Source organism: Lepisosteus oculatus, chromosome 9, assembly GCF_040954835.1.
Source record: "Lepisosteus oculatus isolate fLepOcu1 chromosome 9, fLepOcu1.hap2, whole genome shotgun sequence".
Lineage (NCBI taxonomy): Eukaryota > Metazoa > Chordata > Actinopteri > Semionotiformes > Lepisosteidae > Lepisosteus > Lepisosteus oculatus.
Window position 1 is genome coordinate 34,755,411 of NC_090704.1, and position 21,100 is coordinate 34,776,510.

General features: G+C 39.5%; 2 protein-coding genes across 2 annotated transcripts; one reads left to right on the forward strand and one right to left on the reverse strand.

Annotated features, from left to right (window-relative positions):
• Positions 1 to 4,931: 4,931 nt before the first annotated feature.
• Positions 4,932 to 15,081, reverse strand: eme1 (essential meiotic structure-specific endonuclease 1). Its single transcript, XM_006635320.3, has 9 exons — positions 15,016 to 15,081; positions 12,784 to 13,625; positions 11,794 to 11,921; positions 11,252 to 11,347; positions 10,545 to 10,666; positions 8,718 to 8,853; positions 8,091 to 8,206; positions 7,681 to 7,870; positions 4,932 to 6,287 (listed from the first exon to the last, which is right to left on the reverse strand). Exons 2-9 carry the CDS (start codon positions 13,589 to 13,591, stop codon positions 6,111 to 6,113), a joined length of 1,773 nt encoding a protein of 590 aa, XP_006635383.2. The 5' UTR covers positions 13,592 to 13,625; positions 15,016 to 15,081; the 3' UTR covers positions 4,932 to 6,110.
• Positions 15,046 to 20,754, forward strand: mrpl27 (mitochondrial ribosomal protein L27). The gene is made up of 4 exons (XM_006635092.3): positions 15,046 to 15,184; positions 15,807 to 15,932; positions 17,216 to 17,283; positions 17,614 to 20,754. The coding sequence occupies exons 1-4, from the start codon at positions 15,145 to 15,147 to the stop codon at positions 17,818 to 17,820; spliced, it is 441 nt and encodes a 146-aa protein (XP_006635155.1). The 5' UTR covers positions 15,046 to 15,144; the 3' UTR covers positions 17,821 to 20,754.
• The last annotated feature ends 346 nt before the right edge of the window (positions 20,755 to 21,100 follow it).

A 21,100-nucleotide genomic window follows, 5' to 3' on the forward strand; every position in this document is an offset into this window, starting at 1 on the left:
TAAATAAAGACTTAATCAACTATCAATTAGATGAATTAGCCTAATTGATTAAGACCTCAGCTGGAATAACAATCAAAAGACAAAGGGGTTCTCCAGTCCCAGGGTTGAGAACTGCTAGTTTGAACTGCGTTCGTTCATTCTATTCTAATTGTCTGTTTCACAAGGCCTGTATAAAGGCACACTGCCAATGAGCCTAATAAACACCATCTGTTCTGCCTTTTGGCACAGCACTGCTCTTGTCCCATCAGGCCTCAGGTGTGTACACACTACATAATCCCAGAGGAAGCACCTACAGTGGGGCAACATGGTCTGTCAGTCCTCTGTTAGTGGTTGCATGGGAAAAAAATGAAGAGATGTGGTATTTTTTTTTCAGTTCAAATACCCACCATTTTCAAGCTGCTTTATCCAATTCAGGGTGGCGGGGGAGCAGGAGCCTCCTGGCAACCAATCCATTGCAGGGCACACACAGACACAGACACTTACACCAGAGCCAATTTTCCTAGAAGCCAATTAACTGCAATGCTCACCACTGCACCACCATGCCTCTGTGTATAAAAGCAAATCCAGAGGCATGCACTGATCAGTTGGAAAGAAAAGGTAACCATGGAAGATCATAGGTATCCACACTTAATATGCATTATCCCTAGCCATACACTACAGTACGAACTAGGGATTTGTAGTCCCTAAATATTTAAGTAAATACTTTGACATCCCTGTTTAAACATTTAGAGTTTCTGTGAAATCCCTGGATTCACATTAATACTGTAACATACACAAAATCTATTGGTGATTTAAAGACTAATTTATTAAATTAATATTGTTTTCGAATACAATCTGGCTACAGACGTCAACTAAAAAAAGAAAATTAGAATCAAAGCATAAGAACTGCTTGGCTTCACAATCTCAAAAGTCCTCCATCTTAACTTTGAAGATGCTCCAGCCAGTTCTGGAGTTTTCATGTCCTGGGGTTCAAACATTTCCAGTCAGAGAACCTCGTCTTAGGTTTTGTGATCCCTGGAGTGGAAGGTGAGGTTTATTCAGAGCACATGGGAGAAATAAAATACAGCTCTATATTTCCCACTACATAAAATAGTTGCATTTTGCTGTTTTCTGTTTGAGTTTTAAACTACAGTCAACTTCTGATCATCTCCTTATATCAGAGGCTGACGGAGCAAAATCTGTGTGTTTCCGACTGGAGATTTTGGAATTTCTGTCCCACTAAACAGCACCTCAGATTCCATCCCAACTAAGCAGTTTCATCCATCCATTTTCTATCTGCTTCTTCCAGTTCAGGGTCTTAGGGTAGATTGAGACTATCCTGGGAAGCAATGGTCGCAAGGCAAGACACACCTTGAACAGGACACAATTCCATTGCAGGGCAAACACACAGACACACCCGCATGGAGCCAATTTTCCCAGCAGCCAATTAAACTACCAGTATGTTCTTGGACTGAAGGAGGAAACCAGAGCATCTGGAGGAAATCGACATGAACAGGGGGGAACATGCAAACTCTACGCAGATAGCACCCCAGGAACTGAACCCAGGGCCACATGTGCTGCAAGGCAGCGATGCTAACAACTGCACTACTGTGCGGCCCCAAACCAGTATCATTAACCTCAAAATTGTTTCAAGAAGCTTGTTTACACTGACCCTGGTATTGCAGAAGCAGTGGAGTGGAATCTCGAGATTCACAAGATTCAGAATTCTTGCTTTAAAAATTATATCCTACTGCAGCTGTTGCACTGACAGCACTAACCTCCTCCTGTTCTGCAACTGAACTTGATCTTGCTGTTGAGCTTGCACCATCTGTGAGACAACAGCCTTTGTCAGCCAATTTTGCCACTGCTGAGAAAGCTTGCCTGTTTCCTCTTCTCTCCCCATCTTATGATTTCTAAATTCAACTCCAGATGGCTTCTTTGGAGGCATTCAGATAATTATTTAGTGAATTTTCACCTTGTATCAAAGTTTTCACTCACTACAGCATGCACCTCACACAGCAGAATGCATTGCCATGGCAACATGGCCTTTGTTTCTATACAGACTAAAGCCTGATCTTGCAATCACTGTATTTTTACTTTAAAGTGAGAATTTAAAGAAGTGATCCACACCCAAGCCACACATCGGGCTAAACCTTATCCTAGTTCCTGGCATGTTAAGAGGGAAAAGCACATGACCGGTCCACCACAGGGCCTACCTCCAGCTCTGTTGGTCCCCATTTATATAACTAGATGGATTAGACCTTAGCTGGGCTTAAGTGAAAATGTTTTTGCATTAATGGTTATAAGATGACTAGGCTAGCCAACATAACAAACTAGAGGAGCTCCTTGACTCTGGACAGTACAGATTTGTTTCCCTCTGCTTAAATCACAGTCTTCACTGCTTAATATGGGGCAGTTAAAATCCACAATGCCCCAGCCTTCAAATAATGATGAAACAGATCTGCTCTATGCATCAGCTGAATTATGGATGGTCCTAGACACACATTCCAAACTGACTTGATTTCTTCTTCATCAAAGAACTCTCTTTCACACAAACTGTTTTTACTTTGATCAACCATTAAGAAACACAGCCTTTTCTTTGACAGTATGTTAAATCATTTTCTTACAGAAAATTGGGGGTGCTTGTCTTAAGACTACTTACTGTAAGCCTAATTTAACATTGTTAGCAGCGCTCTTATGTACAGGTCCAGAAGACCTTAAGTCTTCTGTTTTTTGTTCCAACCTGAGCAGTAAATTAAACAATTAACCTCAATATTTTCTTACAGAGACATATATATATAAAATATTCCTTAATCTCTTTACTGCCCATTAATCAAGTCGTTCATTTCATTTAAGGTACAGCTACCTACAAATGCAACGAAGCCTGTTTAGACTAATGTGATGCAATTAAAGAAGAACTGTAAAGCTACAGTATTTTTATATTTCGGGATTTGAGAGAATCAACATTGATGATTGCATTTCAAACCACAATAAAAGTAAAATGTACACAGTAACTTGTAAAACCTCTAATTTACATAGATTAAATTTCCAGGTATGCACAGTGCCGTATTCTGCGATTCAGACAATAAATTGCGACAAGGCAATAAGACTACCAGTGAAGTGAAGCAGCCCTATTTCACTGTTATACTGTACATGAATAGATCTAAATGCAGTACATAGAATACATGTGAACATATCTCTTTAAATCCAATAGAAATATTGCTCTCGACTTCAAGATGTTTTTGTTGATAAATGTAACTTACTCATTAACTCTGCATGCAGATCACGTTGGAAACTTCCTGTGGTGAAATGTCTGCTGCACAAACTGTATTTAATTTGCTTGTACATTGCACTACATTAGTCATTACAATGACCAGTGAGCAGGAAGAGCCGCATCACTTCACAATCTGTGGGAACTCTAACTCTCGCTTGTGGCAAGACAAGTGGTTTGCGACAACATGGCGACTTAAAGTACCTTCACAAAGTTCATGATTTTGTGCTCAATTCAAAATTTGTGATTTTTTTTCTGTACCGTCCATGAATTTATTTTGTTACCGAGATTTAATAACTGGCCTGAGAAATTGGGACTGCAGTTCCCCTTTAATTAACTTGTTCAACTATGTAAGTGAGAGCTCAGGATGAAAAAAATATATAAGACACTGTTCGTCCACTGAATGTTACAGGTGCAATGGACTCAAGGCAGGGTACACTCTGGACAGGACACCAGTCCATCACAGAGAACACACAGACAAACATGCACACACTCACACCAGAGCCAGTTTTCCCAAAAGCCAATTAACCTTACATGTCTTTGGACTTTGGGGGGGAAACAGAAGCCCCGGCAGGAAACCCACACAAAACACAGGGAGAACATAGAAACTCCACACAGACAGCACCACTGGAATTCTACCCAGGGCCACAGTGCTGCAAGGAAGTAATACTGACCACTGCATTACTTCCCATTGCTAACCATTTTTTTAGAAACTTTAGAATAACATTATTTAACAAAATATTAGAAAAGGCTGCAAATATAAAATGAAGTTTCCTATTCTAGATTATTTTAAATTGTATCAATTTAGCTGTTAGCTCTTTAACACATGCTTGTTTTCTTTTTAAAGATCATGATAAAAACAATTCTAGGGCTTTCCTCTAATGCGTATAGCACGGCTGTGTTTTTAATAATAGTTTCAGGAAAGTAGACTTTTTGGTATAGGGGTCATGTCCAAGCAGTTGTATCAAATACAGTGAGACAGGAACATAATGACAGTTGTCTAATAAACAGAACAACAATTTACCAGGTTAATGAAGAGGTGCCTTCAGTAAAATTACCACTAGGTTGCAGCATTGCCCTGTTTTTCTCCCGGTGGTCTGCAACATATTGTTTTCAATCACTCAGAGTTTCTCAGATATGTATTTCAGTAGTGCTTGTACATCAGATCTTGGAAAAAAGGAAGTTGAGAAAATAATACTCTAGATAGCCAAAAATATTGCATTTATACAAAAAAAGCATGTCTTACACAAACATAAGAGAGGCAGGCCAGCAGTAATTAGTATAGTTTTAGTTTTGCCTGACCTGCCACTAATAATAATAATAATAATTGCTTACACTTATATAGCTCTTTTCTGGACACTCCACTCAAAGCGCTTTACAGGTAATGGGGACTCCCCTCCACCACCACCAATGTGCAGCATCCACCTGGATGAAGTCCACTAGAAGTCATTAAAGCCCCCATTCTTTGTAGGTTCATGTTTGGTGCATTAATTGATTAATTACTTAATTCTCACATGGGTTAATTTCCCACCTCAATGGGTCTAGATCAGGATATAAAAAAAAACATTTCATTTTCCACTGTGCATTTGCTGTTGTTGACATCTTATTAAAACAATTATTTGTATTATGAAAAAAGTAATAGTCATCTTTGATGTCCAGAAATTAATCAAAACAAAATGAAAACTGTTCAAAACTGACTTTATTTCATCATTTAAATAAAACACACCACTAGTACATTTACAAAGATATTCGTGACGTTAGCAATTTCAGGAGTATGTATCACAGTAGTTACTGTGGAAGAACTGTAGCTGGAAGAGCTGATGCCCCTGCAAGTCATCTTGCTGAATAAGAGACAAACAGATAAAAAACTGAACTTGCAAAGAAACTGAAATATGAACCTTTGTAATTACTGCACAGCTATATTCTGCCAGGCCCCAGGAGCAACAGTGCAACAGCTGGAAAAAAGGGCAACTATGCCAGCACCAAGGACTATATTGCCATCAAACTTTTAATAGAAGAAGTAAAGAAATCCAAAGCTGTACAAATTATTGATGTTACATTTGGAGAAGACCTTTTTCACTCATGCTGGAATTCTGTGTACTGTTTTCAATCTGGCCTCAGCTGAAAGTAGTGTTTGAAAGTAGCTGCTCATCAAACCTAAAATTATGTAATAACAGGTGATAACAAATGCTTAATTGATTAATCTTACAACCAAACAGTGACAAGAATTAGAGAAAACTTCCATTACTCATGAGTGATAGGAACTTACTAGAACACCCATAATAATTAGCAACAAGTGACAGGACAAACTACAGGTTTGCATTACAAGGGTGCTGTTTGATTTCAAGGGACAGAGTAAGAAAACCTTTCAGAATAAATACCTAGGCACAGGTTAATGTGAATAATTTCCGTTAAATTATTTTATTTTATATATATATATGATCAAAGAGTGGAAACATAGGCTATCCCTATTTGCTCTCTAAGATGTGGGAATTAAAGAAAGGTGCTGGTATCACTTGCTCAATTATTACTAGTTCCTTATTGATTCAATGGCAAATTCAAATGCATCTATCTGCAGCTGGGTTGAAAATAGCACTTTCCATCAGGAATACTTTTTTTTTTAAGGATTCACTTTATTTTAAAAATGTTAATGTATCACTTAAATACATTTTTTTTAATTTAGGAAAAAAATGTTAGGGTATCTTGATTTTTTATCGAAGATGTATCTGTATGTATCTGTTAATGCCCCCTTTGTTCGCTCCTAACAATCACCCTGTCTAAAAGTGTCTGCTAAACGATTTTTATCAGGATTGAACACAACTTGGATTCCATCTTCAACTCTGCAGACACGTGTTTGCCCTCAGCCTGTAGTTTCCAGAGATAAGTTGGGGTCAGGTGACGTCATCAGTAAGCAAATGCGCTTGGAGAGCTCCGGGCCCACGCGGCGTGACGTCGAGGTCACTCCCTCCCCTCTACGGACAAGAATGTCCGACAACAGGTTGTGCCTCTCACGTTCAGTCTTGCACTTCTGATAGGCCTTAAGAAATACAAAATCAAACCAAATCACGAATCGCTGTTGGACACAAAGTGCATCTTTAAGGATTTTAATGCAAAACCCTCAGTGTCCATCCCCTCAACATCTGAATGACTGCTTTTGTAAAAACTGCTATAGTTATCCTCTATGAGGTGGCCTTAACAAAAATGAAGTTTAGCTCATAAGCTTTGATCCTAGTTCAAATAAACTTCTGCCATTTTAAGGTGAAAAATAATTTTCATGTGTAGATCCTTAAAATTCATTTAGCAGTAAACAGTCCTTTGGAAAGCACTAGTTTTTAATGACGATTATAACTATAATTAACTAAATTACAAAAACATGTTTTACTATATATTCTACCACCTTATAGTCACCCCCTGAACTGTATTATGGGTTTCCTTATTGTGCCCAGGTGTCGTAAGGCCCTAGTGAAAGTGCTTCTGCAGTAAACGCTTTGAACCAAGGCTAGCAGTACTTACTGAGGATGAATTGTGATTTGAAATTATAAATGGCTTTCCTGCACTGGGCCCCTTAAAATTTAGTTTCAACAATCTCCACTCTGTGTATCTGAAGGTATTTAACAATAGCATCTATAAATAATCTATCAAGAGTAACTATCTTTTATATGTAGTGTGCCATATCCTCTTTCCTAGGTCATATATCTTTCCTTATCCAGTCTATAGAAAATATAGTGATTATTGTACTACATATTACCATGCTTATGCTATGTCTTTTTATTCCATCTTCCTCTAATGTGTTCAGTGCCTTCTCTCTTATCTATTTTGTATTGTCTGGCTTTTGATGATGTGCATTTGTGAGTATGGGGTGAGATGCCATCCTGGGCATTTGGGATCAGGAGTTTTTCCACTTTCTGCATTATTCATAAACACAGATTATGTACTTTGTTTGTGCCATATTATTAAACAATGAAAAAATGTTAACAAAAAACAGTAGTGAAACAGCTGGAGAAGGGGAAACTATGTCAGCAGCCAAGGACTATATTGCTATCAAACTTTTAATCCGCCGCTGTACACATTATTGATGTTACATTTAGAGAAGGCCTTTTTCACTCATGCTGGAATTCTGTGTACTGTTTTCAATTTGGCCTCAGCATAAAGTAGTGTTTGAAAGTTACCCCTCAAAAATGTGTAACAATAGATGACAGCAATTGCTTAATTGATTAATTATATGACCAAAGTGTCAATAACTAGAGAAAAACTTATTGTTACTAAACAATGAAAAATTGTTCACAAAACAACCTGAACTTGAAAATTTCTGAATGTTTTGGCTAAAATCTCAAAACCACTGAAATATATTTTAAAAATGGAGGGGAGTGGCTGTAAGACGATCCCTTCTCAATCAGGAACGGACTGCAGGTCTCTGTGGAAACACTCACTTTGGTCAGCAGCTGGGGCGATGGGTACGCTGCCAGGACGGCGCTGGCGATTTCGGGGCTGACCCGGTTCAGCTGCTGAATCTGCCTCTTCCACACCTGGACGAGCCCCTTCCCAGTGCGCTCCACCCTGTGGCCCCCTGCCCATTCGCTCTCCAGGCAAAAGCCGAAGCTTGTCTGGTCCCGCTCTCTCCTGTAGGGCACGTCATTACACACACAACATCATACACATTCCAGCACCTCCCAAAATGAGATTGCAGTGACCTGCACAAAGTTCATGAGAGGTTTTTTAATTGCAGTGGTCATTGTGTGAAGTCCATACAGTCAACAAAGTCCATAAAGTTATAAAGGGAATTTTCTGGTACCATCATGCTGGGTTTTGAATATGGAAGCACCAGTTGTATAGTACTTACTTGAAAGGTGCCTCTGCTACTGCTTTGGTGAACATTGCAATATAATCAGAAAACTCCTTCCAGGATTCCAGGAACCGAACCTGAACCTCTGAATGCAGCTGCAGGTCAACTAGAGCCTAACAAAAGGGATGAAAAAGAAAATAAGTGAGAGTCGGCCACCTTCTACTGAGAGAGAGCCTACCCTTCTCTGAAGTACAGTACTGCCTCGTGCACTTGCCAAGGGTTAGAAGGAAACACAACCTCGCACTGATTAACACATCTCACCTTGGACATAAAAGCAGAAACCCTGCTACATCTTACATTATCCATGTTTTTCATCTCTCACATCAGGGACTGATGAGTTATTCATATCTGTAAAGATTTCCTCTGTTTCCTTAAACAATGCATCTCAATAACTGTCGCAGTAACCATTTAAACAGATGTGTGCGAACAAAAAAATTAGGAACAATGGTAAAATCATCTGGGAAAAATATCAAATCAGCAGAGGATGAGCAAACATGAACAGTCAATCAAAGTCTGGAAATGTGTCTTACGAATGAAAATATCTAAGGTAGCACATGCATATCATCTAAAAATGGCGAGTACACCTGGTTACACTAACAACTAACAAGGTCAGAATCGACCTGCCTCTTCCACATCCACCCGGGACACCTCTACGAGCTGTTTGCTATCCTCTTTCTTCTTTCTGCGCTTACTGGCTCCCTCCTGGCCCTCACCCGACACTGCATTTCGGTACTTCTTTTGGTTCTTGGACTTCTGGGACCTATAGACAGGGTGGGCGACTTAATAAGTCAAGCGGCAGGGCTCCGTATTTTTCAAGTACCACAAAAGCTAAGAATTAGATAAAATTATCATTCTGGTTTTATGGGGGATTGAAACATTCTGTTCCATCATATGTTCCAGGGCATAAACACTCCCAGTGCAATGTCCACATTCAGTCTCCCCACAGCAGACTTAGTCCAGAATCAAACCCAAGACAATTGAGTTATAAGACAGCAGTTCTAAGTGTCATGCCACCTTGATACTCCCACCCATCTGCTAAAAAACATGATGCGAACAAAACTGTCACTTGCACCCAAAGCCTTTTTCATATTCATAGTATTTTTTAAAGTGAATAATAATCATGGTAAAATTTCACTAAAGCTCAGAGTGGATTCAAACTATTATTCAGAGATGTTAAGAGTAAATGAATATTATTTTCAACATCTCTTAAAATTTCTACCATCTGGGAGAATGGGTGTCTTTTTTCAATACTGTGTGTAAAATTGTTTTTTCTTTGCGTCACAGGGCTGTGTAGAATGATTATTTGGACTGTGTGTGTCTGGATTGGATAAAATGACAATGACTGCAGGAGAACTACAAACACTAATCAGAGCTCTGTGGGAGGAAATTGCAATATCTTAGAGCACAAGAAGCACATTCACATAACCAAATTTCATTTTTTTTATATTGATCCCAATCATATGGAAAACATTTTAAATAAAACAACTTTCACATGATTAGATAATTGGAAAAACTACATTGTAATACTTGTAAACGAGATTGAGCTATAACAATTCTGTGATGCCCTCGGATATCACGGGCTGCACGTGCGCCACACTGAATGGATCAGTGCATGTCTACCCTTCGTTGACAGATGCAGGTTACCCCATGAACCTCATGTGTGATGGGGAATGGGGATATTTCAGTTTTTCAACTTCTCATGAACAAAGAATCCCACTAGGCACAAGTCAAAAACATGTGTTGATTAAATTCCCTGCTCTTTCTACACCCATCACTATGATCTATTAGATGGTTTAGTGAGGTCCTCAGATGGGCCCTGCCAGGTTGGCCATGGCCCTTGCTGAGCACATTTGACTATCTAAAGAAAGTAAAACTATCTAGAGATAGTTTAGGTGGGTAGCTGCGTCAGCATGCGTAGGCTGCAAAGGTAAAATAAAGTAATAGGTTTATTCCATGCTGGAAAAAAAGAAGAAAGAAAACACAACGTTTCGGCCGTGGAGCCTTCTTCAGGCGTGAGCAGGTTGCTTCCTCAGGTTGCAGGTTCCTTCTTCCTTCTTCAGGTTGCTCACACCTGAAGAAGGCTTCACAGCCGAAACGTTGTGTTTTCTTTCTTCTTTTTTTCAGCATGGAATAAATCTATTACTTGTTTCTATCTAGAGATAGGCCTACCTACCTGTTTATCTTACATAATCATACATAAATAAAAGCAAAAAGACCAAAGTGTGTTCTGTTAACCTGGTATGGAATATCTTCAGGACCTAAGTTTTGCTTTCTCCAAAGCTTCCTCATACATTTAAATATGCCTGAACTTCATTTGTTGTTGCTTTTTAATTTAAGAGGTGAACAGAACCTCTTTTCTTGAAATTTGAAACTCTTGTCTTTTGCAAGAAAAGCTCCTAAATAAAGGCCACAGAGGACAGCAGAGAAGAGGACCAGTCGGTCAGTTGTCACCTGAAGTATTGTTCCAGGTCGATGACAGCCAGTGTCAGGATGCTGCCAGTGATTTGCTCCACAATACTGTGACTCCAGGAGATCAGCGTAGGCCCACAGCCAGAGACAGCACCTCTCTGGACCTGTGGAGAGAGTACTGCTTTATCACACCACCTCAAATCCCATTTAGTCTCATTCACGTATATTCAAAATGAAATTCATGTTTTGCAGAAGTTGTCATTTAAGTTGGTTTTTATTATGTTGCATTTCTAGTTTCATGTTTTTGCGTTTATAAATAAAACCATCAAAAGAATCTGACACTGCCCAACCAATGTCTAAATATTCAGTGTTACTATATCTATAGCATTGTATTGGCAATGTATTGTTTCTGATTTCTAGAGTTTTTAACCTTCCTATGATCGTAAATCTTTCTGAAAAACTCTTATAATATCCTGACATAGAAGCCTTATACTCTTTAGAATACAGATCTAAAATACAAGATTATTACCTTAATGGAGCGTTTTCTAAATGTGTTTAATTCTCATCACAAAGGCCTGATCATAAAACACAGCATTATCTTAGGAAAACAAACCCACTGACAATTAACTAGCAAAGCAGTAACAAATGTAATATTCCCAACATCCATGCTCCTTCCCAAACTCTCAGCGGGACAGGCTTGCCAGTCTGCCTGTCCAAAGAGCCATGGCTCTTCTGCTGCGTTCCCATACCTGACTGGTGCTGTGGACCATGCGGATGAAGTCTTCCACCGGCACGTGGATCACAGCGTGTGGTTCGGAAACGCAATCAAGCTCTCCAGTCAAGCCCTATCAAATCAGACATACCCACAGTCAATGCAGACTATAAAGCTGGGCAGGCCTGATTTACAGGACTGAAATCAGAAAGCATTACTTTGCACAAAGAAAAGCAAGGATGAGATTGTTTGTTACTAGCAACTAAACAGGAAAGACAGGCTACATGGCCTCCTCACATTTTTAATATTTGTATTCTTGTGTTATAACCCTGAACATGCTGCATCTTCTTGGTTGGCAGGTTCTTATGTCTCTTTTAAACAAACACCTTCTTTGGGAGCATGAAAAGTCTTCTGAAATGATGTACATATTAATTGCTGCTTTCGATTTCTTTTTATTTGCTCCATCTTACAATGTGGTTTTCCTGAGCAGATGGTCTTTTACCTGTTCTCCGGCGGACTTTCTTTCCACTCTCCACAAGGTGTGGATGTCTTTCCTTGTCCTGCAGTGATCACACTCACCTGTGAGGAGGGCAGCCTCCTTCGCCAGGTCACACTGCGGGCCACCACCTGTCTCTCAATAGCACAGCTGCAGCCCAGAGCCTGCAGGGACGTCAGCAAACTGCCCCCACCTTCCAGCTGCAACAGAGCTGTACACAGACACATACTCTCACATCCTGTATGCAAGGTAATGAAGGGCATTTTAAAATAGATTTTAAATTTCCATCTGTCTATTTTCTAACCACTTTATTAAAGACAGTGTTGCAGGGGTGTCAGAGCCTATACTGGCAAGCAATAAGAGCAAAGCGGAGTACACCCTGGCCAGGACACACAGACACACACAGACACACACAGACACACACAGACACACACAGACACACACAGACACACACAGACACACACACCAGGGCAATTTTTCCAGAAGCCTATTAACCTACCAGTATGTCTTTGGGCCATGCAAACATGGGGAGAAAACATACGAGCCCCATGCAGAGAGCACCCCAGAGATAGATAGAACCCAGGAATTAACCCATAAACTGAACCCTGAGCAATCCTACCCCTATTTCAAATTTAAATTTTAAAATATATAATTCTAAATATAATTTCCTATCTTCTATGTCTGTGGACTAAAGATTCCATGTTCTGTGTGCTTTGTCACATCCCCTCCATTTTTTTCATTCCCCGAATTCACAATCGCACCACAGCTCATCCCAGTTAGAATGTGACGGACTGAGAGATCAGGACTCCCCCTGGATGAGACTTGGGACCACCACAGGTTCTCCCCCACCTATGCAGGTACCCAGTTATACGCACAGCCTGCAGAACAGGAATGCTATCAAAGTGCTACACAACAATTTTTTGTTTCCTTATCATTAAATCTCTTTTGTAAATTGCAAATTTCTCTGCTGTTGAGAGCACACTGCACCAAAAAGCAGGGCATTGAGCCCGTAAGCTGTCTTTGTCAGTCTTTCCTGTGTGATGTCAGCGTTTTGTGTGTGAAGCAACACCTGCCTGGATCAATGGTGACCACCATATGCTTCATGCACTCCTCAGGCCTCAGGGCTTTAACTGCATCAGCCAAGGCTTTCCTCTCCGCTCTCTGTCTCTCCAGCTCCTGTTTACGGTTCTCCCTCTCGGCTTTCTGCCTCTCCTTGCCTTTCCTCCTCTCCACAGCCACAGCTCTGGCCTCATCTATCTCCTCCTGCCTGTGCTTCACTGCTTTCTTCCTGAGAGGTGAAATGTTTCTGTCTGCCCATTCTACTGAACTGGGAAACCTATGTCTCCCAGGGCCATGGGATCCCAGATTAGGCTTCTTGGAATCCGGGGCTGTGTTTTCCTCCTCTGAATCAGAGAAGTCCCAAACAGAAGCTCGCTGTAAGCCAGTGGTGGAAGTTGGAGGAGGCAGCTGGGGAAAACTGGGTTCCGAGGATTTTAAAGAGTACTGCGCATCAACAGTGCCACCTGCAGAGTCTTGCTCAGATTGAACCGGGCAGGCTGCAGATGCAGTGCCTCTGAAATGTCCTTTCAGTCTCTCTAAGAGAGGCACAAACTCCTCCTCCTCTTCACTCCCGCTGCTGATCATGGTGACCTCTCGCTCTTGAGCAGAATGGAGCACGACAGGCAGGGCAGATTCCGGATCTTGATCGGGTGGCTCCGAGTCCGAGCTGTCAAGGATGACCACGTCCAGCGGCTTCTGAGGATAACCGCTCCTGCATGCAAGGGTGGGTCTTGGCTGCAGGAAGTCGAAGACTGGCAGGTCGTCGAGGTCAGAGCTGGAGTCAGTGTCACTGTGCTCAGAATTCTGCCTGCTCCCACCCATCCCCGCCCAATGGAATATCAGGACGGAGCACAGTCTGTACAGTAGACCAAGAACACACAAAAAAGTGACCATGGTTGGAAATTCAATAAAACCCCCACACTTCTCTTAACTGTGTTTATGCCTCCTTTGGATTTAAAAAAAAATAATCAAAACCATCTGTATTTTATAAAGTGTAAACATAATTAAAATAATTCTGATAATGCAACATTAATCTCCTTTTACTTGGGTTTTAAGACCCAGTTAAAACTGGGATAAGAGCCCAACAAACTCCATGTAACTTGACCAAAATATTAAAATAGTATAACCGCATGGCACTTTAAATATTGGATTCTGATATAATCACAGTAAACCACAATTAAACAGTTTTAATTAGTAAATAGGTGACATTTCAACAGAACATACCATTTTCACTACACCTTGAATCTTGGCAAAGATGGAGTGGACAAGGTCAAGTCTGTTTCACCATAAGTTTAAAGCCGTATGACAGATTTTTTGTGCCTTTTCACTAAAAGAACTGACACTGCCTGATCAGTTCAGGACAAGGGTTTCCCAGTCCTGGCTCTAGGGAAGCCCACACCTGCTGGCTTTCGGTCCAACTGTTCTTCCCGTTACATAATTTAATTCTTAATTGGGTTAATGACATGACTAAGTTGAACTCTTTAATTGGTTTTGATTCCTAAACCTGTTGGAGGTTGTCTTTTAATTACTGTAACTATTGTATTGATCTAAGAAACACGATCTCCTTCATTAGAATAGAATGAAACCGGTTGCAAAGTTCGCAGTTCCACTCAAGCAGCTTAGTGGTGGAATTAAGTATGCAATCAAGCAAATAGCTCGGCTTCAACAAAACCAGTAGGCTGTGGGTCACCGGGACCAGGGTTCGAAGTCCCTAGTCCAGAAGACCGTTAGTTCTGCTGCGACGCTAAAGAGGGATAAGCTGCTTTCTGATCATGAATGGATGTATATTTCTTGAATTTCTATATATAAATGAAAATCCGAAGCAGTACGTAATTAAAAAAAAACATTGCAATAGTTATGGAAAATTGCACCCCCTGATAAGAACAACTTACAATTATTAGCCAGCAAAGCATTTTGCATGAGTTTGTACTGTAACTTCTGTCTGCAGTAACGTAAAGATCGAAAACGGCATGATTTCATCTTCCGTGCAACGTAGCAATCGGAAGTTCGGTAAACAGTGCAAGAGAAACCAGATACCACTCCACTTAACATAATTATATAATCGGAAAGTCATTAAAGCATTCAGGACGTACATTTTTACATTTATCTTGCTATTGCAATAAAATAAATCCCCTTAAATTTGCTTAGTGTTTTATTTCCAAGATTAAATAATGACTGTCATGTTTGTCTCGTTTATACCAATTAATTAAGATAGTTAACTAATCCAAGGGAATCCATTTAATTACCTGGTTGAAGGAATCCATACAGGCTTTTGTTGACTTGCCTGGATTTCCCGCGACACTCTGGCATGACGGGAAATCTGTAACGTCTAACAGGCATGATGGGAAAGGTCGGAGTTCAGAGGATTCTAGAACATGGCTGCGCTGTTGTCCTTGTTATTTAAATCGAGAACAGGTGAATGCATGCATTTATTATTTCTTCAGAGCAGTTATGTATGACTCCTTTATAATTTGTGCTAAGCAGAGGTGAATGTATGCTCACACATACCATGAGTTATGTGAAGATGCTGAAGTAGTATTACATAAATTGTTCTCTTTGGTTTGAAATCAACTCTGTTCACATTTTTATATGTAACAGAAAGGAAAGTAAAATGCATTGTTTTCGTTTTTAAACAGTTATTTAAAAAAGGCATAAAATAAGCAATAATGTAAAAAAACTAATGTCCACGTTCTCTTTATAGTAAAAATAAGTGATGGATAAGGTTTAGATTTTCTGGGTAACTACACAAACGAATAATTCGTTTTAATGATCTCCACTTCTGGTCGCCATATTATTTTCCGTAGAGCTAAGTTTCCGAATCCACTGATGTAGCGCTCCTGTTCAGTTGTCGCTGTGTAAATTATGTTTAGCTTCGTATACTCGTTGCAGTTCATGCATAGGCGAGGTTAAAATCAGACGTGCGCAAAGAAATTATTATTAATAATAATACTATTGTTATCATTCCTTTCTCGGTCGTGTGAGATTGAAGCGCTACATTGACTGCCTGTGACTGACAAGGACATTCGTCCTGTTTCAGGGCTGCTGCTGTCTCAACAGCCCTTAGCTGTGCCTGCGAGGTGTGCGTCCAAAAAGGCCGGCGGAAGCTCGAAAAACGTCGGCGGGAAAAGTCCAGGCCGTCGATATGGCTTCAAAAAAATGGATGGTATAAAACGCCAACTAAAACATTCTCAAACTTTAAAATGTTGATATATAAACGGACATATTTTATTTTTCCTGCAGTGACGGATATTTTGTGAACTATAAAAAGCCAGTGACTTTCTCTTTTATTCTTATGTCCAATTTAATGTTCTCTGGAATGGAAGTTGATTTGATTGAAAGTTCCTCGATGCACAAATGAAATACTGTTAAAATGATCACGGTAATAGCTTAATAAGAATAGTAGTTCTTATTATATAGTGCTTTTCTGGACACACCAGCAGCTATATCACCCTGCAACTCGCAACTGGCAACTCACTGAAGCTGAGCAGGTGTGAGCCTGGTCAGTACCTGGATGGGAAAAACTAAGGTTGCTGTTGGAAGAGGTGTCAGTGGGGCCAGCAGGGGGCGCTCACCCTGCGGTCCATGTGGGTCCTAATGCCCCAGTATGGTGACGGGGACACTATACTGTAAACTTCGGATGAGACGTAAAACCGAGGTCCTGACTCTCTGTGGTCATTAAAAATCCCAGGGCGTTTCTCGAAAGGAGCAGGGGTGTAACCCCAGCCTCCTGGCCAAATTTCCCATTTCCCATTGGCCCTTGCCAATCATGGCCTCCTAATAATCCCCCTCTATGAATCTGCTCTCCTCCCCACTGATAGCTGATGTGTGGTGAGCGTTCTGGCGCACTATGGCTGCCGTCGCATCATCCAGGTGGATGCTGCACATTGGTAGTGGTGGAGGGGAGTCCCCATTACCTGTAAAGCGCTTTGAGTGGAGTGTCCAGAAAAGTGCTATACAAGTGTAAGCTATTATTATTATTATTATTATTATTATTAATTACCTCACTCAAAGCGCTCCCCTCCATCACCAATGTGTAGCCCCCTCCTGGATGATGTGACAGAAGCTTGAGTGCGCCAGTACTCAGTATCAGTGGGGAGGAGAACAGAGTGATGAAGCCAGTTCAGAGATGGGGATTATTAGGAGGCCATGATTAGTGAAGACCAGGGGAGGTTTGGCCAGGACAGGCTATGGTTTTTGATAAGCGATCTGGGGTTTTTAATAAACACGGAGAGTCAGGAACTTGGTTTTATGCTCAACTAACTGGCCCCTCTAATAACTCTTCTAGCTGCAACCTTAGCTTGATGCTACATTGTGCTGAGACAGTACTGGACAGGAGGTGGTATTATCTTCAATATAACATGCCAGCTGTGGTTTTGAAAATAATCTCTGGCCCCATAAACATATTTCTTAATTGTTTTTTTTCTTTTTTTTCTTTTTTTTTATCAGGCAACTTTGTTCATGCTGGCAACATCCTAGCAACACAACGTTTGATACGTTGGCACCCAGGATCAAATGTAATCAATTGTTTTTATATTGCATGAAATGCTTTGAAGATGGATGAATGGATATTGGTGTTTGAAGAAAGTAAAATTGTATGGCATTTTTATTAGGTGAAATTGGTTGCATAAAGTTAAGTGATAAATATGGAACACGTCCCTCAACGAGGGAGTAGATTAGTGTATTACGGCCTTTAAAAGCCATGATTAATGAGAAATATAATTCTTAGCCACAAAACACATACAACAAAAATGTTTTATTCTGTAATCAGAACCTACTTTAAGAAATACAACATGGATAGTTATAATTGTCCTGCTATACATCTGTTTGTGTTTGTTCTGCTGAAGGTTGGCATAGGCCGCAACAACACTCTGTATGCCTTGGAGGATGGCGTTGTCAGATACACCAAGGAGGTGTATGTTCCCCCGCCGCGCAGTCCAGAGGCCACGAAGGTGATCTGCAAACTGCCCAAAGGGTCTGTCCTTTATAAAACATTCATCAACATCATCCCCAACAAGCAGGAGGGTGCCTTCAAACTGGTGGACATGCTGTGAGCCTCAATTGTCTCTGTATCTCCAAGGGGTGGAGCTCACTGTAAGCAGCAGATATTGAACTGACTTCGTGAGAATGGGTTCCTCTTCGGTGCGTGTGGATGTAGTTGCTTTTCAGTCCTGCTTCAGGAAACCAGTGGGACTCATAACTACAGAGAACATTTTCTTTATTTCAAGTCTTTACACTTCATAACATGTATGTACTGTTTTAAATAGGCAACTGCTCAGCAGGCAAAGTACAGGAAAACCCCTAAAAGATTCAAAGTAATGAAAATTCAACATTTAAAAAGAAAATGTTGACTGACCTAGAAGTCAGAAGTTGAATTTTTTTGTAATTTACCTTATCTATGTGTTGGAGGTCCAGTGGTTGGTTAAAGACTTTGATATTATAATAAAATTGTTACAATCTCCATTAAATTCAATGAATTGAAACTACTAAATGAAGCTATTGTGTTGAGAAAGCTAAGTAGTAGGAGGACAGCAGTAAAGTATGGTAATGACTTAACGCTTCACTGTGGGACAGTTGCTGGGATTGTTTCTCACAAAAAAAAAAGTGCTGGGGTTTGTTTGGCTGTCAGATTGGTTAAAAAGGAAATCCTTTTGCTTACTCAGTAGCTAAACAATTCTGTGCAGATAAAGTGTAGATTATCTTTAACTTTAAACATCATTCACATTAATTAGCCTTAAAAGATGAGGCTTTCTCTAGAAACCACATTTAAGAAGCTGTTTCATCCAGGTTTGACAGCATACTTTTAATTAATTTAAAACATCCCTGATGTGAGAAATTATAGTAAGAAGTCTCTCATGCTGTTTATAGTTGATAAAACCAAACTAGAATTCAATGCAAGAGTTTCATTTTTAATGTATTGACTTCGATCTGAGCTTAATGACTCAAAATCTGGGTTTGTACAATGTCCAAATAGTAGTCTGTGATGTAAAAAAAAATAGCCTTCAGGTTGTGGATGACATACGTGTGTTGACATAGCTGCTTTTTAATTTTTTAATCCCCTAATTAAATGCCCAACGTGAATGCTTAATTCACCAGCACTGCTGACAAATCACACACTAGGATGTGTCTTTTTTAAGTTTTCCATTTCTTTCAAATTTAAATTGCTTCAGTGCTCATTAAGATACAGGTTTATCTGCCTTTTATATGGAGATTTGAGCTCTTCCCAGAGCTTTTGAATTCTGCTCTTCCAATTATAATATGCATTAAGCTCCCTGTTTTTTTCTTCTTTAGCTAAATTAAGCTTTGCACACCAAGCTGCCTGCTAAGTCATTGTTCTGGATTTGTTTTTCACTCTCCCTTTAAAGCTTAGGCAACACTGTAACTCCTATAGAATTTAGTGTTCCTGAACACCGATAACTCTCAGCAAATGGAAACTTAAATATGCAGGACCTGGATATCAAGGAAAAAAGGGGAAAAAATACAAGTGTAGTAAAAGAGTGTCTTGAGGTGCTACAGTGTAAGATTTGCTCAATTACAGACACGTAATCATGGATATATAAATGGAATATCTCTTATGAATTAACCAGTTAATTACCCTGAAACTTCTTGATTGTATAAAACCTGTAAGTTACATCTGATCATCTTTACTGGAAGGACTGGGAGGTACAGTCAATGCTGTAAGTACTTTCAGGGACACTATAGCTGTAAAACAAGGTAATTGTAGACTTGAATGTTGATAGAAATTACGGTATTGTATTTTATTCATAAAGTTATTTGAAGGGTAACACTTCCCTGGAGTGAATGTTAAACAGCCTCTAAATTATTGAATGTATTACAGGCATCTAATTACATTTCAAAGGGCGGGGGTTAGGTACACATAATTACAGCAGGGGATGTGTGAATGAACTCAAAACCATTGATACTCGAAAATCCTTTCTAATTTTCAATGGAGAAGAGATTGTTTTCCTTTACTTGTATGCGAATAGTGTTTTGTGTCGAGAAGGCATTTTCGACATGTAAACGTTTGCTTTGAGGAAACCATTGAAAAAAGTAAGACTATTTTAACAAAGCTTAGATAATGATGGTTTGGTGTTTTGCAGTAGGCCTACAAGCTGTCCTAAAATTTAATCAATATTTGTCGAATGATCAAACAAAACAATTTAGGGATATGAGCTTAATGGAATGCTTTCTGTGTGACTGTTGACTTCAAAAACTTTCAGAATGCTGTTAAATAGTACGTATGAAGTCCATTTGCTATCGTTTGTCCCACATTGTTCCAAGGTACATTTTAATTATTAACTCCAACAGGCATTTTGGTCTATAATAAACTATTTTAATTATACACATGGCTAGAAAAAATGCAAATCTGCTCTGAAAAGAAACAATGTAAATCTAACAACTTGTTACAGCTAGCTTTGTTGTGTTACTAGTGCGCTACAAATATAAGCCTTTTTCTGAAAATGTATGTAATGCTCTATTAGAGTGTTTGTGTCTAATGCCTTTATAACCTGTAATAACAGAGGGCAAAAACCTGCTAGCGTGTGGCCCTTACAAATTATACATTTCATGCTTAAGATTTTTTATTGGTAAATATTTCATTAGTGTCTTTTTTTTGTTAGCTGTTTTAAAGATATTTGTGATTTGTACATCCTCTAATAGAATTATGACATATATAAAATTTAGTCAGTGCCAATGTAATTGTGCTATAAACCTAAATATCATACCAACCCTTCAAAACACATTTTAAGTGTAATGGTTTTTGGTGTTCAGTGCATAATGGTGTTAGATTAATATAACCTATAGAATGGAATGACTGATCATTCTTGCCCTACATTATAAAAGATACAATGTTGATCCTGTATTTGGTGGCAGTCATAGAGAATGATACTGTATAAATTAATGTAGATGATCAATACTTAAATGAAATCTGATGCAAATTAAAATATCACATAATTTGAAAATAAAATGTACAATTAAGGCTTTTCATACACTGTTTGGCAAATAGCATGACATATTCAGAGAGTCTGCGGCCTCATTGCTTGGAAACATTGGTGTTTAACAAAGAATTTACAAGCAGTTCATCTTAGGAATGTCTGGTAAATGGGGTGTCTAGTGCACTGTGGTTTTAGGTTTTGAGGATGCTGTTATCCAAAATCCCTTTGATCAAGAAAGTACACAGTAAGCAACAGCAATTGCCATCACATGGTGTAAAAAAAAAACTCATAAAACATTTTTTTTCTAATAAGCATTCTGAACTCAAAATAAGTGGGCTGACGATGCATTCCTTAAAGGTAGAAGCGTTGAAAATATGTAAACAGTTAAAACTTGGAATCT

Coding starts and splice junctions, on each gene's coding strand:
- eme1 (XM_006635320.3), bottom strand. CDS start 13,591: ATGGGTGGGAGCAGGCAGAATTCTGAGCACAGTGACACTGACTCCAGC. Junction 11,348..11,793: donor GGAGGCTGCCCTCCTCACAG/GTGAGTGTGATC, acceptor CTGATTTGATAG/GGCTTGACTGGAGAGCTTGA. Junction 6,288..7,680: donor CGCCCCAGCTGCTGACCAAA/GTGAGTGTTTCC, acceptor GTATTTCTTAAG/GCCTATCAGAAGTGCAAGAC.
- mrpl27 (XM_006635092.3), top strand. CDS start 15,145: ATGGCTGCGCTGTTGTCCTTGTTATTTAAATCGAGAACAG. Junction 15,933..17,215: donor TGGCTTCAAAAAAATGGATG/GTATAAAACGCC, acceptor TTTTTTTATCAG/GCAACTTTGTTCATGCTGGC. Junction 17,284..17,613: donor GTTGGCACCCAGGATCAAAT/GTAATCAATTGT, acceptor GTTCTGCTGAAG/GTTGGCATAGGCCGCAACAA.